The sequence below is a fragment of the Takifugu rubripes genome, chromosome 7 (assembly GCF_901000725.2).
Source record: "Takifugu rubripes chromosome 7, fTakRub1.2, whole genome shotgun sequence".
Lineage (NCBI taxonomy): Eukaryota > Metazoa > Chordata > Actinopteri > Tetraodontiformes > Tetraodontidae > Takifugu > Takifugu rubripes.
The window spans coordinates 15103587-15118783 of record NC_042291.1 but is presented as its reverse complement, the minus strand read 5'-3'; the positions used below and the strand labels follow the sequence as shown (position 1 = coordinate 15118783).

Here is a 15197-nt window from a genome sequence, read left to right as displayed (position 1 = left end):
CTGAATCTGAAAAAGGCCTTTAACCATTAAAACAGCTGCAGTCAAGACATCTCGATAGGCAAAACATATCCATATGATCCCAATGCATTTGACAGACAGACAGACAGACAGACAGACAGACAGACAGATAGATAGATAGATAGATAGATAGATAGATAGATAGATAGATAGATAGATAGATAGATAGATAGATAGATAGATTGAGGAGTCTCCTCTTGACTCTTCTTATCCTCTCCTTTTGACGTCACGTGTAAAGGGGGGGAGAGTTTTTCAAACGGACCAATCGCTGACGAGTATCGGTCATTTTTTTCAGCGTCGCGCGACTGATTGGGCTTCTGATAGATTAGCGCCGCTATCAGGAGGTTGTTATTGGCTCGGGAGGATGTGACGTCAGGCGCCATCGCGACGCCCATTGGTCCGCGCTAATAGGTTAAACAGAGTGCTCGTATTTTTGTTCCTGTGTCAACGAAAAGAAGAAAAGAGCCGAATCGGGTGCGAGCCGGCCAAGTTTTGATCCAACAGAACTTATCCCATCAAAACGCAACAGCTGTTCTGAGCCAACACCGACCAGACATCAGCCGACTTTGACAGAACTCTTTTTGAAAATGGTGAGTCCGGCGATTTAGCTTAACGCTAATGGCTAACGAGGCTACAGCTATTAGCCGGATCCAATGTTTAGCCATCTCCAGACGTCGGGTGTTTAATTTGGGCTGTCTCTTTGCCGGAGTCGCCGCTGTTATTTAAAAATCACGCTTCGTTTGCGTTCTAATAATGGAATAATAAACTTGCGATTATGGCTGACGTTATTGTATATGCATGTTGAACTGACAAAATGGCTTTAACTTGATCATTATCAGACGCCAGTGGCGTTAGCTCCATGCTAACGGTCTAAAAAGCCATCCTAAATTTCAAACATTACTTTGGTCATAATATACTTTAAATCGGAAGAAGTCATCTCTTGGGTAAAACAAACCCACTAAGATATTTACGTAGCTCTTACGTAGCTCTCTCAAGAAAGATGTTTCCTATTACGTAAGAAAACCGTGTGTTTTGTGCCTTTCACTCCATCAAACCTTCATCTATACCCCCTTTTACGCATTCCCCACGTTATTTGTTACCATAAAGCAGCAGGAGATTCTCCTCTTCTGTGGAAAAGTGCAGTCTGTTTTGGATAAAACCATCTTGTCTTGTCTTGTCTTGCAGAACTCCAATGTGGAGAATTTGCCGCCTCATGTTCTTCGCTTGGTGTACAAAGAGGTTTCAGCATTAGCAGCAGACCCCCCAGAGGGTATTAAGGTTTACCCCAGTGAAGAAGACATCACCGAACTGCATACGTCTATTGAAGGACCAGGTAGGAGATGCAGAGGGATGTCAAACAAAGCTATCTTTGAAATCCTTTTTACCCAGATATTCCCCTGCTCAGTCACCATTTTCTACCAGTTGACATTTAGATTGATCGCCTGACCATGATTTTACCACGGTGTCATTTTATACAACATAAATTGCTGTCATGAATGTGTTATTTGTTGTTTGCAAAAAAAAAAAGGGGCAAATGACTGTAGTTTCTAATGCACAACACTGTAACATACACATGTGACCCTTTTTTATTAATATATTTTCTGTGTTGATGGTGTAGGAAACAAAATGCACTCATTTAATTGAAATTTTCATGAACTTTGTGTTGTGTCGACTCGTTGTCATCTCGAATGACCCATTTTATGTAGCGGTTTGGCTCCGTCAGGACTTGCTGTTCACGAGTTTAATTTTTGATGCCCTGACAGAGGGAACTCCATTTGCTGGTGGCATTTTCCGAATGCGTCTCGTCCTTGGGAAAGACTTCCCTGCAGTTCCACCCAAGGGGTATTTCCTGACCAAGATTTTCCACCCCAACGTCGGACATAAAGGAGAAATCTGCGTGAACGTGCTGAAGAGGGACTGGAAAGCAGAACTGGGCCTCAGACACGTTCTACTTGTACGATGCACCCCCCCGTGTTCTTACAATAAATGTCAGACTCTGCTTCAACATTTATCCTTACAGTTGATCTCTTTTATTCCCCCCACAGACAATCAAGTGTCTTCTCATCCATCCCAACCCGGAGTCCGCCCTCAACGAGGAGGCCGGGCGGTTACTGTTAGAGGACTATGCAGAATACGAGTCTCGAGCTCGACTGCTCACGGAGATCCACGCCATGGGTGGTCCCGGGGGAACCTCCGGGGCACCTCAGGACCCAAACGACGGTCCGCAACCAAAGAAGCACGCGGGTGACCCCACGAAGAGAGCGGGGCCCAGCGCGGCGGCCGTGCCCGCCGCTCTGGGTAATGGCGCCAGCACCACCAGCAGCAACAGCACCAATAGTAGCACTAGTAATGTAGCAGGGAAGAAGAAGGCAGATAAAAAGCGTGCGTTGAGGCGCCTTTAATACCTCAGCGGAATTCTCAGTAAGTGTGAGAATGTGTAAATATAAATATTGAAGTGTCTTGATATTCTGTTCCCTTTTTTTTATATTTTTTTTTCCTCTTCCCACCACCCATGCAGACTTTGGACTTGTTGTCCTACCTTCTGTTTTGTCGACGCTTTGTCTTGTTGGCACTACATAGGTTTTTTTTTAATCCTTGAAGAAAAGCGAATCTCAAGATTTCCTCTTTTAACGGAAAGGCGACGGAAACCATCTCCCGTTTTGTTCGGCGTGAACGAACGAACGATTGAATGAATGAATGAAGCAGGAAATGGCTTCCACCGCGGCCACGGCGGAGCCGTGAGCGGCCGTCCTCCAGACTTTCTCAGCCCTTTTCTAAAGCGATCCTCCGTTAATGCCGCTGTGATGGTACCGTGTACTGCTCAGCCGAGCTCTCTGGTGACTCCGAAACCAGGGCGTCTGTTTTCAAAAGCCAGGTTTTCAAATTCACTTTTATGGGGGGGGGGGGCGATTATGCAGGAAGCAGCTCGAGGAGAGGAGCTGGTGTTAAAAGAAACATCTTTTTAAAGTGTATTTTCATATTGTGAAGGTATGGCAGGAGTTATCAATGGGCTCCAACACGTCTGTTAAGGCTTTTTTTTTTTTTTTTTTTAAGGTTTTCTAAAATGATTCTTCTGTCCGGTATTTTCATAAGTTGTGTGTAATTGACATGTTTGTCTTCAGCTGTCTTGTGCTCGTGGAAATCAGGTCAATAACTCTTAAAAAAAGGAAAGAAAAAAAAAAAGCCTAATTTATTCTAAGACACACTGATGTGGCTGGTTGAACGTACCCCTGTTTCCTAAAGCAACGGCCCCCCCCCTGCTGACCCCCCCAGGACACATCTGCTGGCACCATCATTTTCAAACGCATCGGTCTGAGGACGCGACAGCTCCAGGACAGGTTGTTCTCTTTGCTGCGTGCGTGCGTGGGGCTGTGCACACCCCCAAACACCCAGCGCGCCGCTCTTTTCGATCGGAGACTGACCGTCGTGCAGAGCGCTGGCAGGATGTTTTGTATCCATTTTAAATTATTTAAATAAATAAAACCATTGAAATACGACAAGTGAAGCGAGAAGCGGCTCCTGTTTGTCTCCTGCGAAGGGCGGAAGTTGCGATGAAACCTGCCCAATGCGCTCAGCGGGCGCGGAGGAGCCGCTATGGAAACGCTGGTAATTGCATCCACCCCAGCAACGCAGCGCGTCGACGTGCACCCAGCGGAGCGTCACCGGACCGTCTAATGAAGGGGCTCCGGCGGCCCCCGCTGCAGACAGGCTGCGGCCCACCCACCTGTGCAGAAATAGCAGGCTGCCGCGCAGGTAATTATCAGGCCTGTCTCGGGCACCTGGGGCTCCCTGTTACCCTTCACACCTCACCCGCGCCGCGTTTTCGGAAGCGTTTACGCGCCCACCTGTCACGTTCAGCCCTCGCGTTTTTATTAACGAGCCCGTTCCGCGAGCTGGGTGGACGTCGGACGCCATCCTGATTTATTTAGCGGATCCTGTTCTGACCGCAGCTTGAAATCCCGATTTCGCCGCCGCCGCGGATCGTGAGGAGGCTTTAGACAGGATGTGACGATGGAACCAAACCTCCCCCCCCCCCCCCAGCCGTGAACTTAAAAAGAAATCTGGAAGTGTCGCTGCGGCTCTGAGGCTAATTGACACTTTCCCCTCACGCTCCAGCCTCCAAGCTTTTGCGCCAGTCGCCCCCCCCCCTTTTCATCGCTTTCATAATTGCCACCAACATAATGACACAGTTGCTGTGGCAACCGTGCGTCCCCCCCCTCTCTCTGTCACACACACGCACGCAAAAACAATGCGGAAGGTTTTTCCAGCCGCTGCGTTAGATGTCTAAACTTTTTTTTCCCCCCTTCTTCCTCTCAGCTCCTCTTCGGAATTCCTGAACAAACCGCATCGATGTTCGTGGAATGCGGGTCATCGACACTGTTATTTATTTATTTATTAAGGCGGCGGAGGCCAGTCAAGACGAGCCCCACCGGTTGAATGAGCGTCTCATCAGCACCGATCTGATCGACCAATCAGAGCGCGCATCGGCTGGCGGACCTGTGTGAGGCCAGGCGCATTTAGGCGGTGTAACCTTCCTCGATTGGTAAAAAAAAAGAGAGAGAGAGAAAGGATAGAGACGGCCAGCCGTGGTGGTATCCAGGTGGAGCAAAGTGAGTTGGGCGAATTTTAGGAGGAGTTTGACATCACGCGCGTTCTGCAGCTCAGGGGGGGGGAGAAATCAACTCGCACGAGAAAAAGCAATTTCCCCCCCGATTCAGTGTGGAGTTGCTTCGCCACACGTGCCAGAAAATCCTCGTTCTCTCTATTTTCTTCCTCCCCCCCTTTTTTTTCCTGCAGTAGTGAGTCTGGATTATTCACATTTTAGCCGGATGGAGTCGAGAACCCGCGCGAGGTCTGCGGCTCTGGAAGGAAACAGCGTTTATTGAGAGGAGAGGGAGAAAAAAGGGGGCGACAGAACTGAGAGTTCACGCTGTCCTGATCGCCCTGTGCTACAATAACAGGCTGCCATCTGACAGACAGTGAGATACAGTGCGCAGGCTCTCCCCGCTCTTCCAGCATCAGACCCCAGAGCAGCGCACAGGTAAGACACGACACTCTGCATCCTCCAGCAGCGCGCCGCTACTTTACCCGATTACAGCCGCAACTCTTTGATACCTTTACTGCGCGTTTGGGTTTGTGTGGAGATGGTGTTTTAAGCATCTGTTTAGACGGATCCGGCGCGTAAAGGAGGAAAAAAAAACCGACTGACAGCTGCGCCATGGAGACAATTGCAGCCTTTTCCGGTTTTATTCTGCTCAGCCTGTCAATATTTCATCATTTTAATTGATAACTGCCGTCATTAGGAGACATAACGGATAGATTTGTAATAGTGCCACTGATAACACACGTCCAGCCGGATTACACGCACAAACGCACGGCGCGGATACACCCACGCACTTCGAGCTTACTGATACATGCAAACCATGTCGACAACCCGCACGCTTGTTCATTGCAAGTTGCAACTTCTTAGGCTAATGAAGGACGCAGGGGGCAACTGGGGGGTTGTGGGGGGGGCGTTCAGATCGCTGGACTGGTGCGAAGTCATTGCGCAGCAGATATTTGACAGATAAGACTGACGCTTCCATCGCGATCAGACGCCTTTTTTGCGCAGATCTCCCCCATGTTGCGTTTTTTTTTTGTGCGTGCGTGTGGTTGTTTTTTGTGGGGTTTTTTTTGTGTGTGTCTCCCTCACCGACTCGCGGTGTTTGCGCGTTTTGAAACGGCGAGATGATACATTTTTTGTGTCATTTCCAGTAAACACCTGTTGAAAGTGTTGCGGCCGTGTGCGCAACTGCTCGGCCCGATGAAAAAAGTCAGAGCGCCGATCTGCATTTGCCCGCAATGGTCCCCCCCCCCCCCCCCCCCCCCCCCCCGCCACCACCATCACCCCCCCACCCCCCAGGTGGCCATGTAACTCAGGGATGCTTCACCGTTCTGAAAAGGTGTCCCCCCCCCCCCCCCATTCGCTCCCTCCCTTTTCTGCAGAACCGATGCTGCAGAAAAGGGAATTAAACCTTCGCTCCGCCCGTTGAGACACTTCTACCGATATGAGATAAATTATGGAGCCTTCCTGAATGAAAGACCCGTTCAAATTCACAGAGAGCGACGGAAACCAGCGCGTGGAAGTTTGCAGACGAGGCGTCGGCGTGTCAGGGAAAGTGACGCGCACGAATGCGACTGTTTTTTTTTGTTTGGGTTGATTGGGTGGGAATCCAATCAGGATGTGATGTTGATTGGATTCCGCTGCCCCTCTCTCTTTTGCTGCCTTTCACTCACATGCACGCAGACAGAGCTGCAGTGCTATTCTGAGAGAGTTAGCTGCCTCAACCCACGCACGGAATCCGAGAGAGAAAGGAAGAATTGGAGAGAGAAAGAGAAGAAGGAGAATTCAAGGGGGATAAAAAGGGATGCAAGGATGCTTACTATACCCTCTCCCTCCCTCTCTCACTTCAGGCCTCTCTAGAATCTCCAGATTCCTCCCCTGTAATTGCTCTTTAATGGCTGATTTGCAGTCTCGGTTGGCAGTCCTCTGGAGGCTGCATGGCTGCGTTTGCAGAGCTGTTTGGTGGTGCTGTTTGTGTGATGTGTGGTGTTGTATGGGTGAGTGCTGGGAGAAATGTACTTGATTCCATGCCGCCCACGCGCAGCCCTCCCACTCACGGTCGTCTCTGCATCTATACCTCTGGCTCTCCCCGCTCACCACCATCGCTGTGCTGGTTCAAATCTCTACCCTGCGTTTGTCTCTCGGCTCTTTTTCCTGAACCGGGGTGTTCCTCTCGCACCCAAACTAGCACCCACCCACCCACTCACACACGCACACACACACACACGTAATGCAATTGAATAATAATGTCTGCATCGCTCCGAGCGTGCACGCTGCTCGGATAAGGGGGGAGAAGATGCGGGTTGCTAACCGGGTCTTCTCCTTTGAATTGCAGCGGACGCCTGGTCGATAAGCTCCAGGTACGACTGGCGACATGTGAACGGGAGGACAGATCTGGAGCTCAGGTCGTCCCCTCAGAGAAGACAAACTCCAACCTAATCTCCAGGACAGAGTCCTCCGTCGGGGTGACCGCCGGTCGCTCCGTATCGCTCATTCCCCCCCCTCCTCAGAAGGTCAGAGGAACATGTAACTGAAACAAGCGGAGCCCTCGGTGATCTCAGCCCTCCTCCTCTCTCTCTCGACCCCCCCGACGCCACCCAGCCGTGCCTACATTCTCTGCTACAGATAGGGCCGTTTTTAATAATTACATGTAATTATAATTTCTGTGGGAGACAGATCTGCTTCTGTCTATTATCGCCAACACCTCCAACACAATAACTTCACACATTTACATATTTCCCAACAAAAGTAATATTCTTTCAACCTCGGAATAATTTTTCTCCGACAGACGGGAGGGGTGATGTGCCATTCAGTTTTTGTCTAATTAGTGACAGTTGAATGACACTGAAGACTTTAGTGCCTAAAATCCAAACTCAGAACTTCTGAAATTCGCTTTTGGGAGATGTTTTTGCGATGTTTCCTTCCAAGACTGGGCGTGTTTCACTTATTTGTTGATGATTACTCCTAATTTTCCACAATTCCAGCCCATTAGCATTTAAGCCGAGCCTTCCTCGCTCTTCGGTCCTGCTGCACGTTCGCCCAAACCTCACAAAACGCTGAATGCTGCAGATGTTCCCGCGAGAGCGCCAAACATTATGGTAATTCTTCCGCCAACCACCCCGTCTCTTCATCCCGTTTGATTGTTTACAATGCCAAAAGAAAACCAAATACATTATTGATTTCATTCAATTTTTCAAGGGGAGACTCTTGTGCAGCCGAAATAAGTGCCAATTCCTGCGCGTGTGTGCCGTGCCAGACTAAAATATCCACCCAGGGATGAATAGAACAGATAATCCTATTTACATTTGAGAAAACATGGGCCATAGATCATTGTTCAAGTGCCACGACCAGCACAGGAATGTATAGGCCTGCGATATTTCATTGAGAACAGGGCCTTTACTGACCTGTATCACCACAGATTATTCGGTTTTGTTCAGCTATCGAGGAGGTTTTGGGACGAAAAGCATGAAGATTGTCGTTAGCGGTATCACTTTTCTACAAAGATGTGTCCATCTTAGGCTTTTAGGTTTCGGAGGTGTTTTTGGAGGGCAAAAGATGAAGCTATTATGCACTGCTGTTGTAAATTAAAGTCATTTGAATACCTTCATCAGCTACTATAGAATTTTACAGACTGGTTTTAATTGTTTTTACAATGACAACGCTTTTGTAATGCTACAGTACGAAATTGCCCACTGAAAACAGACGAGCAAAAGTTGAACATCCAGCCCCACTGAACGAAGCGCACGTGTTTAGTGGGTTAAACTGCGAAAAAATAAAAAAACAAACGGAAACGGTGGCGCAGCTGCATCAACTCAACCACGGAAAATAGATCTCTTAGTCATGTCAAAATGACGCCCACCACCAATCTCCGAGTCCTCGCTGTCTCTCTGCTCTCCCTCCTCACTGCCCCGCTCACCACCGTCGCGGAGACCTCTCCGTCCCCTCCTCCTCCGCGCTTAGATCGCTCAGGGAGGCCATTTACCGAGCAGCCCGACACTGAGCCCGGTTGCTCCCTCCTGCTCAGGGCCTTGCAGAACACGATCAGACCGGCTGCTCTGCGAGACCGGGCCAAAAAAGCAGCGAAGCCGCCAGAAACGTCACAGGGCGTTCTGGAGACTCCTCCTCGACCCCTCCCCCAGGTCATGTTCCTTAAAAATGTCACGTCAGCAGAGGCCCTGGCGCCTCCCCTCGGCGCGGCTCAGGTCGCGCCCGTCCGGCCCCACATGATGGACATGTGGATGGATGTATGTCGGGGTTACTACGACGTCATGGGGCACTTCGACAGTGCGTTCAATTGCTCCAAGGACACCTTCATCTTCTGCTGCGGAACCTGCCACTACCGCTTCTGCTGCCCAGAACGGAGCCGGCAACTGGAACAGGACAACTGCAGAAACTACGACTCTCCAGACTGGGCCAAACCGCAGACAGATTCCATCACGACGCCTGAGGATGGAGGGTCCGACGTTGACTTCGACCCGCTCAAGCAGCAGAGCCACAACACGGGCTTCGTCATCGGGGGTGTGGTGGCGTTCATGGTGGCCGTCGCCGTGGGCATCAAGGTGGTTTTCAACAAGGTGCAGCAGGAAGCCCACCAGAGGGATCTCAACATGCCCAGGTGAGGCGCTGCACAGCTCTCATTCGGCGCCGCTCAGTGCTGAATGAGAGAAATTAGGTTTTCAGGACTCCATAAATGGCCCAGATTCATCATTCTGGATGCCGTTGTTAGTCATCGGCTGAAACGGAATTGATCTTCAGTGAGTGGCTGCTACAGAATTCACGCTTGTTGTCCTTGAATGTCCTTGAAAGTGGCCAAAAATAATACCGTTCTGCATTTGCACATTTTTGGCGAGATTTACGTCGGCCGCCTTCGAAATTGATGTAAAACAACTGAACTCGATTGCAGTTGAGGAACACTGGGGTTTGTAGTGGGAATGATCCCGGTTTCCATCTCGTTTCTTTTGCTTCCAGAGCCCTTGTTGACATGTTGCGGCACCAGTCGAGCCCAGTGCAGCAAGACGAGAGGAACAACAGCGTGGCTCTGGCTGTCGGGGACGGACAGGGGACGCTGGGGAGAGCTCCAAAAAATCTTTACGCCCCAGGATTGCCCAGCAAGGACAACAGATGTGAGGGCCCAGGGCTTTTTCAGCATTAATGAATAGCACAATCACAGGCGTAATCAGCGCATCTTGTAGCTGCAGCATTCGCACGCTGAGTCTCGCCTTTCGTCACATCTGACTGTGAATGCAGGCTTATTTTCTTTGTCCCGCCATCACGGTGCCTTCATGAACATTAAAACCCCTCCACGGTGGCACGCGGAACCTTTAATCTCAGTCTGTAATTTGTGTCCACCGCCTGAGATCTTTGATCTGTGGCGTCTTCTTCTAATTATATTAGACTCCGCTTCAAGATCTCAGTAAATGTGGAGATTGGTGCGTTTAAATGCGGCCTGTTGCGTGGTTATGCGGTAGACTCTTTGTACAGGAGGTGTACAGATAAAAGTAGATAAATGTGTGCATTTGCCTTGTTATGTTCATGCTCAAGCACCATTGAGATGAAGAGTGGCTGCTGTTTTGATGCGACTGACACATGTGCCTTTGGCTTGCAGTGGGAAATTTGCAGCACAATTTCATCCACTCGTCAGGGACCAGCCCCAAACACACCGCAACTATTGGTGAGGGTTTTTGTTTTTTTGCTTTAAAATGTATATTCACATAAACACGTAACGTGGAATAACAAAATAGCAGGTAAGCTCCAGCTGCAGGTGAGAGGCAGCGTATAAAAGTCGTTTGTTTCAAGATGCCTCATGCTATAGGAGGCTTAAATGTGGACCTGTGTGTATTTTTAAAGCCATATCGGGTTTTCTTCAACAACAAAATGTACTCTTTTTGGAACTAAAATGAATATTTAAGGGTTTAATCGATGGCTGCAGGGGGACTTAAAACCTCAAAATAAAAGCTATTATAGCTTAAGCTGCTTATGGATTTGGTTTTCAAATTTGGCCAGTGGATGTTAGTGGATTCCAACTCTGCTACATGCAGCACGTTGGATCCAGAGGATCTCATTTAACACGCGGGTATCCCCCCCCCCCCCCCCCCCCCCCCCCCCCCGTGGTCTCTGCAGAACGCACCCCTCGGATGAACAACGCTCAGCTGGCAGCAGGCGGCACCCTGCTCTCTAGTAAACACAACAACACCAAATCCCAGCCTTCCTTCCATCACTCCCTGCACAACCTGGCTCAGCTGCCGCCTTCCTATGAGAGCGCCACCAAGCCCGAACTCAACCGCTACTCTTCCCTCAAACGCCTCGGTGGGTGCCTCCATGTGTGACCCTCCTTCCCTTTGCTGCTCTGCAGATGTTTTGTGTTATTTTTGTGGCGGCGCCTCACGGCATTGTCTGCTGATGAGTTCTCCTGCCGTGACAAACGCTTTTGTTTGACTTCCAGAGAAAGGTCTCGATGAGTACTCGTCTGGCTACTGCACCACCAAGCGTCGGCCGCACACGGCCCAGCCGGCCCTCCAGTCCTCTCAGCACCACCTCCACTGGGGCGGAGACTACACCCTCAGCGGGAGAGGAACCCTCCCCAGACACGCAGCCCGTCCCTGGATCCCGCCGCCGCCTTCTGGGATGCCTGCCTCGCCCACTCCCAATCCTTACCCTCTCGATCCCCCAGAGCCGCAGTACAACCCCAATTATGACACCCTCTCCAAGCCTCCGAGGAAAGTCAAGTCCACCGACCAGCTGCTCAACATGGGCGACGTCCCCGGCAACACGGGGACCCTGTCCAGGCTGTCCAAGAACCAGCAACACCAGTACTACAAAGCCATGGCTGCCTCCAACAAGAACTCTAACACGCAGACCCTCACCAGGAAGACCCAGGACCGGAGAGAGGAGAGGCAGGAGCGGCTGCTCATGTCCCCGGATCATCTGGAGGACAGGATGGGAGTCCCCGGCATGGGAGTGGTGGATCCGTACGCCCACACGGGTGGGATCGTCCCCACTCTGCCTCGCCAACAGAAGGCCCAATCCCAGCAGAACGTCTGCGCTACGCCCACGCTGGACCGGCACCACATGATCAAGATGAACTCTCACCCCACGTCCGGACGGGAGCAGGAGAGGAACCCGGGAATGACGGGGCACATGAGCGGGGGCATGGGCTGGGCGGGAGAGATGCCCGGGGCCGGGGTAGTTATGGGAACGGGAACACTGGGGGGCCACAGCGCCAGGAGGATGGCCTTCGCAGCGAAGAGGCAGAACACCATCGAGCAGCTACACTTCATACCCGGAGGGGGCGGCGGGGGGTCGGCAGGAAGCGGCGGGGGTAACCAGGGGATCAGAACAGGGAGTAAAAACGAGGTGACAGTGTGAGGTTTGTGCCTAAGGTAGAGCTGAATAGAATAGAGGAATAGCTCATCTTTCTGCATTGAAACATTAGTCAAACAAAAATGAAACTAGAAATATATATTATTAGTATAAACATAGACTACCGTGTTTAGGCTGTTCAGATTAGTGTTGTCATCACATAGCTCATATGACTACTTCAGTAAAACGTGGGGGATGTCAGTTCCAACGACGCGATAGCCTACATCAGCCATATTTTGTAACAAAAGTTGCCATATTGCCATATAAAATGGTGCCATTAATTGTAGAATGACCGGTTTGGAGAGGTGAAACAAAGCCAACAGATTTGTTTCACAAAAAGTACTCAGGAGCCATATTAGGTAGGTGGCAGCATGATATACATACATATATAGAAACAAATAAGCAGATGTAGAAGACGATGCATGAGATATAGTTTATAACAGAAAATCCAGCCCACTACACCTGCCTGACATGGCGGTCAGAGACGGTGATTCACCGACCCGGATCTCACGGCCGAGTGGACCAGACGAGTGAGTCAACCACGTGCCTGGTCAGGAGGAGCCGCTGAACCATCATGATCCTGACACGGGAAGACAGAAGTGAGTTTGGGTTTTTTTGGTTTTTTTTTTTTAATTTTGGCTGCCTCCTAAACAGGAATGAAAAGGGTGGGGGCTGTTTCAAGACTGGAACAGGCCAGCTCGACGCTACTGGCAGCGCCCCCCCCCCGCGCTGATCCGGACTCTGCCAAAATCACCGATCTGATGCCTGGACTGTCTAATTCTCCACGTGACCTTAAATCAAAACCACAGCGGAACTGTCTCGTATCACTGTTATGCTACGGGGGTGTAAACTGACCTTAAATTGTACCAGGGGTGGGGTTAAGCTAACGTTGCCACCTCTAGATCCAGTCCCTAACTGCAAAAACAGGTTTGTTCCACAGAGTAACACAGAGACATCCGTCACATTAATACAAGAGCGTCTCGACATCAACGCAGACGAGTCGAGAGACGAGAGAAGAAGTCGTTTACCTGCGTAGACGAAGGCGGCTTGCTTTAGGTCGCCCATGAAAGAGCGCAGGGGTTTCTTTTATTTATTTTTTTCTTCCCACAGAGCACAAATGAACAGACCCTGACGCAGAGGTTGCACTTGCACAACCGTCCTTCAAAGCCATTTCTGGGGATACAAAGAAAAACACCACAGAGGAAGCTGGTCTGACAATCATTCTTTTACTGTCCTCGCAGATTATACAAGTCGCCGATACGTTGTACAGGTAAACGTTTGGCCTCGGAGCGCGCTGGAAAGCTCCGAATCAGGAGAGAAAGGGCCTTTTACTGCGATGGGAAGAGACCCGGATGTTTAGGAAGCCCCGCTCGTCCCCTAGACAAAGACCTTGCTGTATCATATCGCACTCCAGCCAGTCTGATTAAAAATAGAGGAAAAAAAATACAGAAAAGAGACAAAAAAAAATCAATAACGACGCTTTTTAATACTAAGGGCTATCCTATCCTATATACTGTAGTATGTGATTATCTGTGGTCCATATGAAATGCTATCTCTTTCTCTTGATTTTGTGTTGATATTGTCATGATGTATTCAGTATTAATGTGTACAAAAGAAAAAGAAAAAAAAAGAGGAGCAGTTTAAGCACAGTTGACGGAGAAACACAAAGGTTTGCACAAATACATCCCCGAATATTTGCACCAGATACAGGCTAGCTTTGTATCGCGTCCTCGAGGTTTACATTCTGCCGGGCTGGGAAGCGTCGAGGCAGAGGGTTCGTTTGTTTTTCCGTTTAGAATCTACAGATCGGAGACGATTCGGAGGAGCTTCAGCAGTTTCTTGGTTTTGGTTGAACGGGAACGGCCAGAAACGTAGATTCCACTCGGACCATGTTCCTATACGCAGTGCTACATGTAGTTGTTTTGAATATGATGGAGTGTTATTATTAATAATTACTATAACTGTTCTGGTTATTATTAACAATTATCTTATGGTGTGACGTTCTTTTGCTTGGTGGGATTTCAGTGTTTATTGTTTTTTAGATAACTCGCATTCTCACAATTTGTTGTTTTTTTGTTGGGTTTTTTTCCTATATGTGATCATAAATTCAACTTTTTTCTTTTTTTTTTTGGAACACATTCTGACTTTTGATGCATGCCAGCTCCATTTCAGAGAGAGGCATTTACGGTGTATCTCTGCAGCTGTATGTAACCGTGCCTAGACATCGGCCTTACTCCCGATCACAACCGATCGCTTAGGTTTTCCAGCTGAAAACATCGGCTGGAATGAACTCTGCAGCATTTGTGAGGTAGGGCGGTGTTCCCGGAGCCGGGGACTGGACACACCCGCCCACCCAGGAACGTGTGATGGGCTGTACATACCGGACCGACGAGAACGTGCGCGTGTTTGGGTGAATGTTTATTACGCAGGTCTGAAGGGAAACGAGGTCTGACGGGAAAAGCCGAAAACCTGGGAATGCAGTATGTTTTCCAGAGAAAAGGGGACAGATGACATAGAGTAGAGCTTTTTTAATAGAGTCACAAAAGGTCTGTAGCAAAGTCTGTAATATCTCATAAGCCATATCCATCGGAGCCCATTTTCACACTTTTCTAAATGGTTAATCTTATTTGTGGAAGTATTGTATTTTGTATAGCTAGTACAATCAGAATATTTTGAGTGATCTCTTTAACATTACTTTGAGGATTTAAAAAAAATAAAAGTATTATGTGTTTAGTATTTACTGAATTGTACAGTGGCGGCCTCATGACCTTTCGTTGTCTTTCTATGCTCACGGCCTCTGGGAGAAGAGTTTCGCCTTTTTCTTTGCCCCCCACACACGAGTCCGCTGCGCTCAGCACGACTTGGGAGGGAAATGGAGGAAAACGGGGTGTTTTCGCCATTATGAGTTCGTTTAGAGGGCGGACGGGTGAAACGGCCACATGAAATCTGAAGCATTGCGATGGGTGAATAGCACGGACGGGGAATGTGTCCACTAATGAAATTTATGGATTTCTTTTTCATGCTTTATTTTTTTGGTTCGGTCAATGTTTGTGCAATGCATTGATACCCCTTGGATACGACAGTGACTTACAGAGAATTTGTATAATAAAGTTGGTGGAAAAATTCATGAGCTACACATCTATGGGTGTTTTTTTTATTGGCACAACGCAGCTTTATTGAGGTAAATACGACTACAGTATATTACTCTATAATATTA

At 49.1% G+C, this 15197-nt stretch overlaps 2 protein-coding genes across 5 annotated transcripts; both read left to right on the top strand.

The window, feature by feature from the left end:
* Nucleotides 1–400: 400 nt before the first annotated feature.
* On the top strand, nt 401–3469 carry ube2s (ubiquitin-conjugating enzyme E2S). 2 transcript variants are annotated; one of them, XM_003966256.3, is made up of 5 exons: nt 401–608; nt 1204–1351; nt 1782–1972; nt 2064–2439; nt 2537–3469. In XM_003966256.3, exons 1-4 carry the CDS (start codon nt 606–608, stop codon nt 2418–2420), a joined length of 699 nt encoding a protein of 232 aa, XP_003966305.1. In that variant the 5' UTR covers nt 401–605; the 3' UTR covers nt 2421–2439; nt 2537–3469. The 2 variants fall into 2 exon arrangements, with proteins under 2 accessions (XP_003966305.1, XP_029694618.1); XM_029838758.1 differs by lacking the exon at nt 2537–3469 and having other exon boundaries at nt 2064–2482.
* Nucleotides 3470–3572: 103 nt separating this feature from the next.
* Nucleotides 3573–15105, top strand: shisa7a (shisa family member 7a). 3 transcript variants are annotated; one of them, XR_003888929.1, is made up of 7 exons: nt 4816–5059; nt 6957–9236; nt 9590–9744; nt 10227–10292; nt 10742–10927; nt 11064–12579; nt 13091–15105. XR_003888929.1 is itself a non-coding variant. In XM_029838649.1 (6 exons), the coding sequence occupies exons 2-6, from the start codon at nt 8470–8472 to the stop codon at nt 11984–11986; spliced, it is 2097 nt and encodes a 698-aa protein (XP_029694509.1). In that variant the 5' UTR covers nt 3573–3771; nt 6957–8469; the 3' UTR covers nt 11987–15105. The 3 variants fall into 3 exon arrangements, 2 of the variants coding, with proteins under 2 accessions (XP_029694509.1, XP_011604176.2); XM_029838649.1 differs by lacking the exon at nt 4816–5059 and adding an exon at nt 3573–3771 and having other exon boundaries at nt 11064–15105; XM_011605874.2 differs by having other exon boundaries at nt 4297–5059; nt 11064–15105.
* Nucleotides 15106–15197: the final 92 nt, after the last annotated feature.

Coding starts and splice junctions, on each gene's coding strand:
- shisa7a (XM_029838649.1), top strand. CDS start 8,470: ATGACGCCCACCACCAATCTCCGAGTCCTCGCTGTCTCTCTGCTCTCC. Junction 9,745..10,226: donor GCCCAGCAAGGACAACAGAT/GTGAGGGCCCAG, acceptor TTTGGCTTGCAG/TGGGAAATTTGCAGCACAAT. Junction 10,928..11,063: donor CTCTTCCCTCAAACGCCTCG/GTGGGTGCCTCC, acceptor TTTGACTTCCAG/AGAAAGGTCTCGATGAGTAC.
- ube2s (XM_003966256.3), top strand. Junction 1,352..1,781: donor TACGTCTATTGAAGGACCAG/GTAGGAGATGCA, acceptor ATGCCCTGACAG/AGGGAACTCCATTTGCTGGT. Junction 1,973..2,063: donor GCCTCAGACACGTTCTACTT/GTACGATGCACC, acceptor TTCCCCCCACAG/ACAATCAAGTGTCTTCTCAT.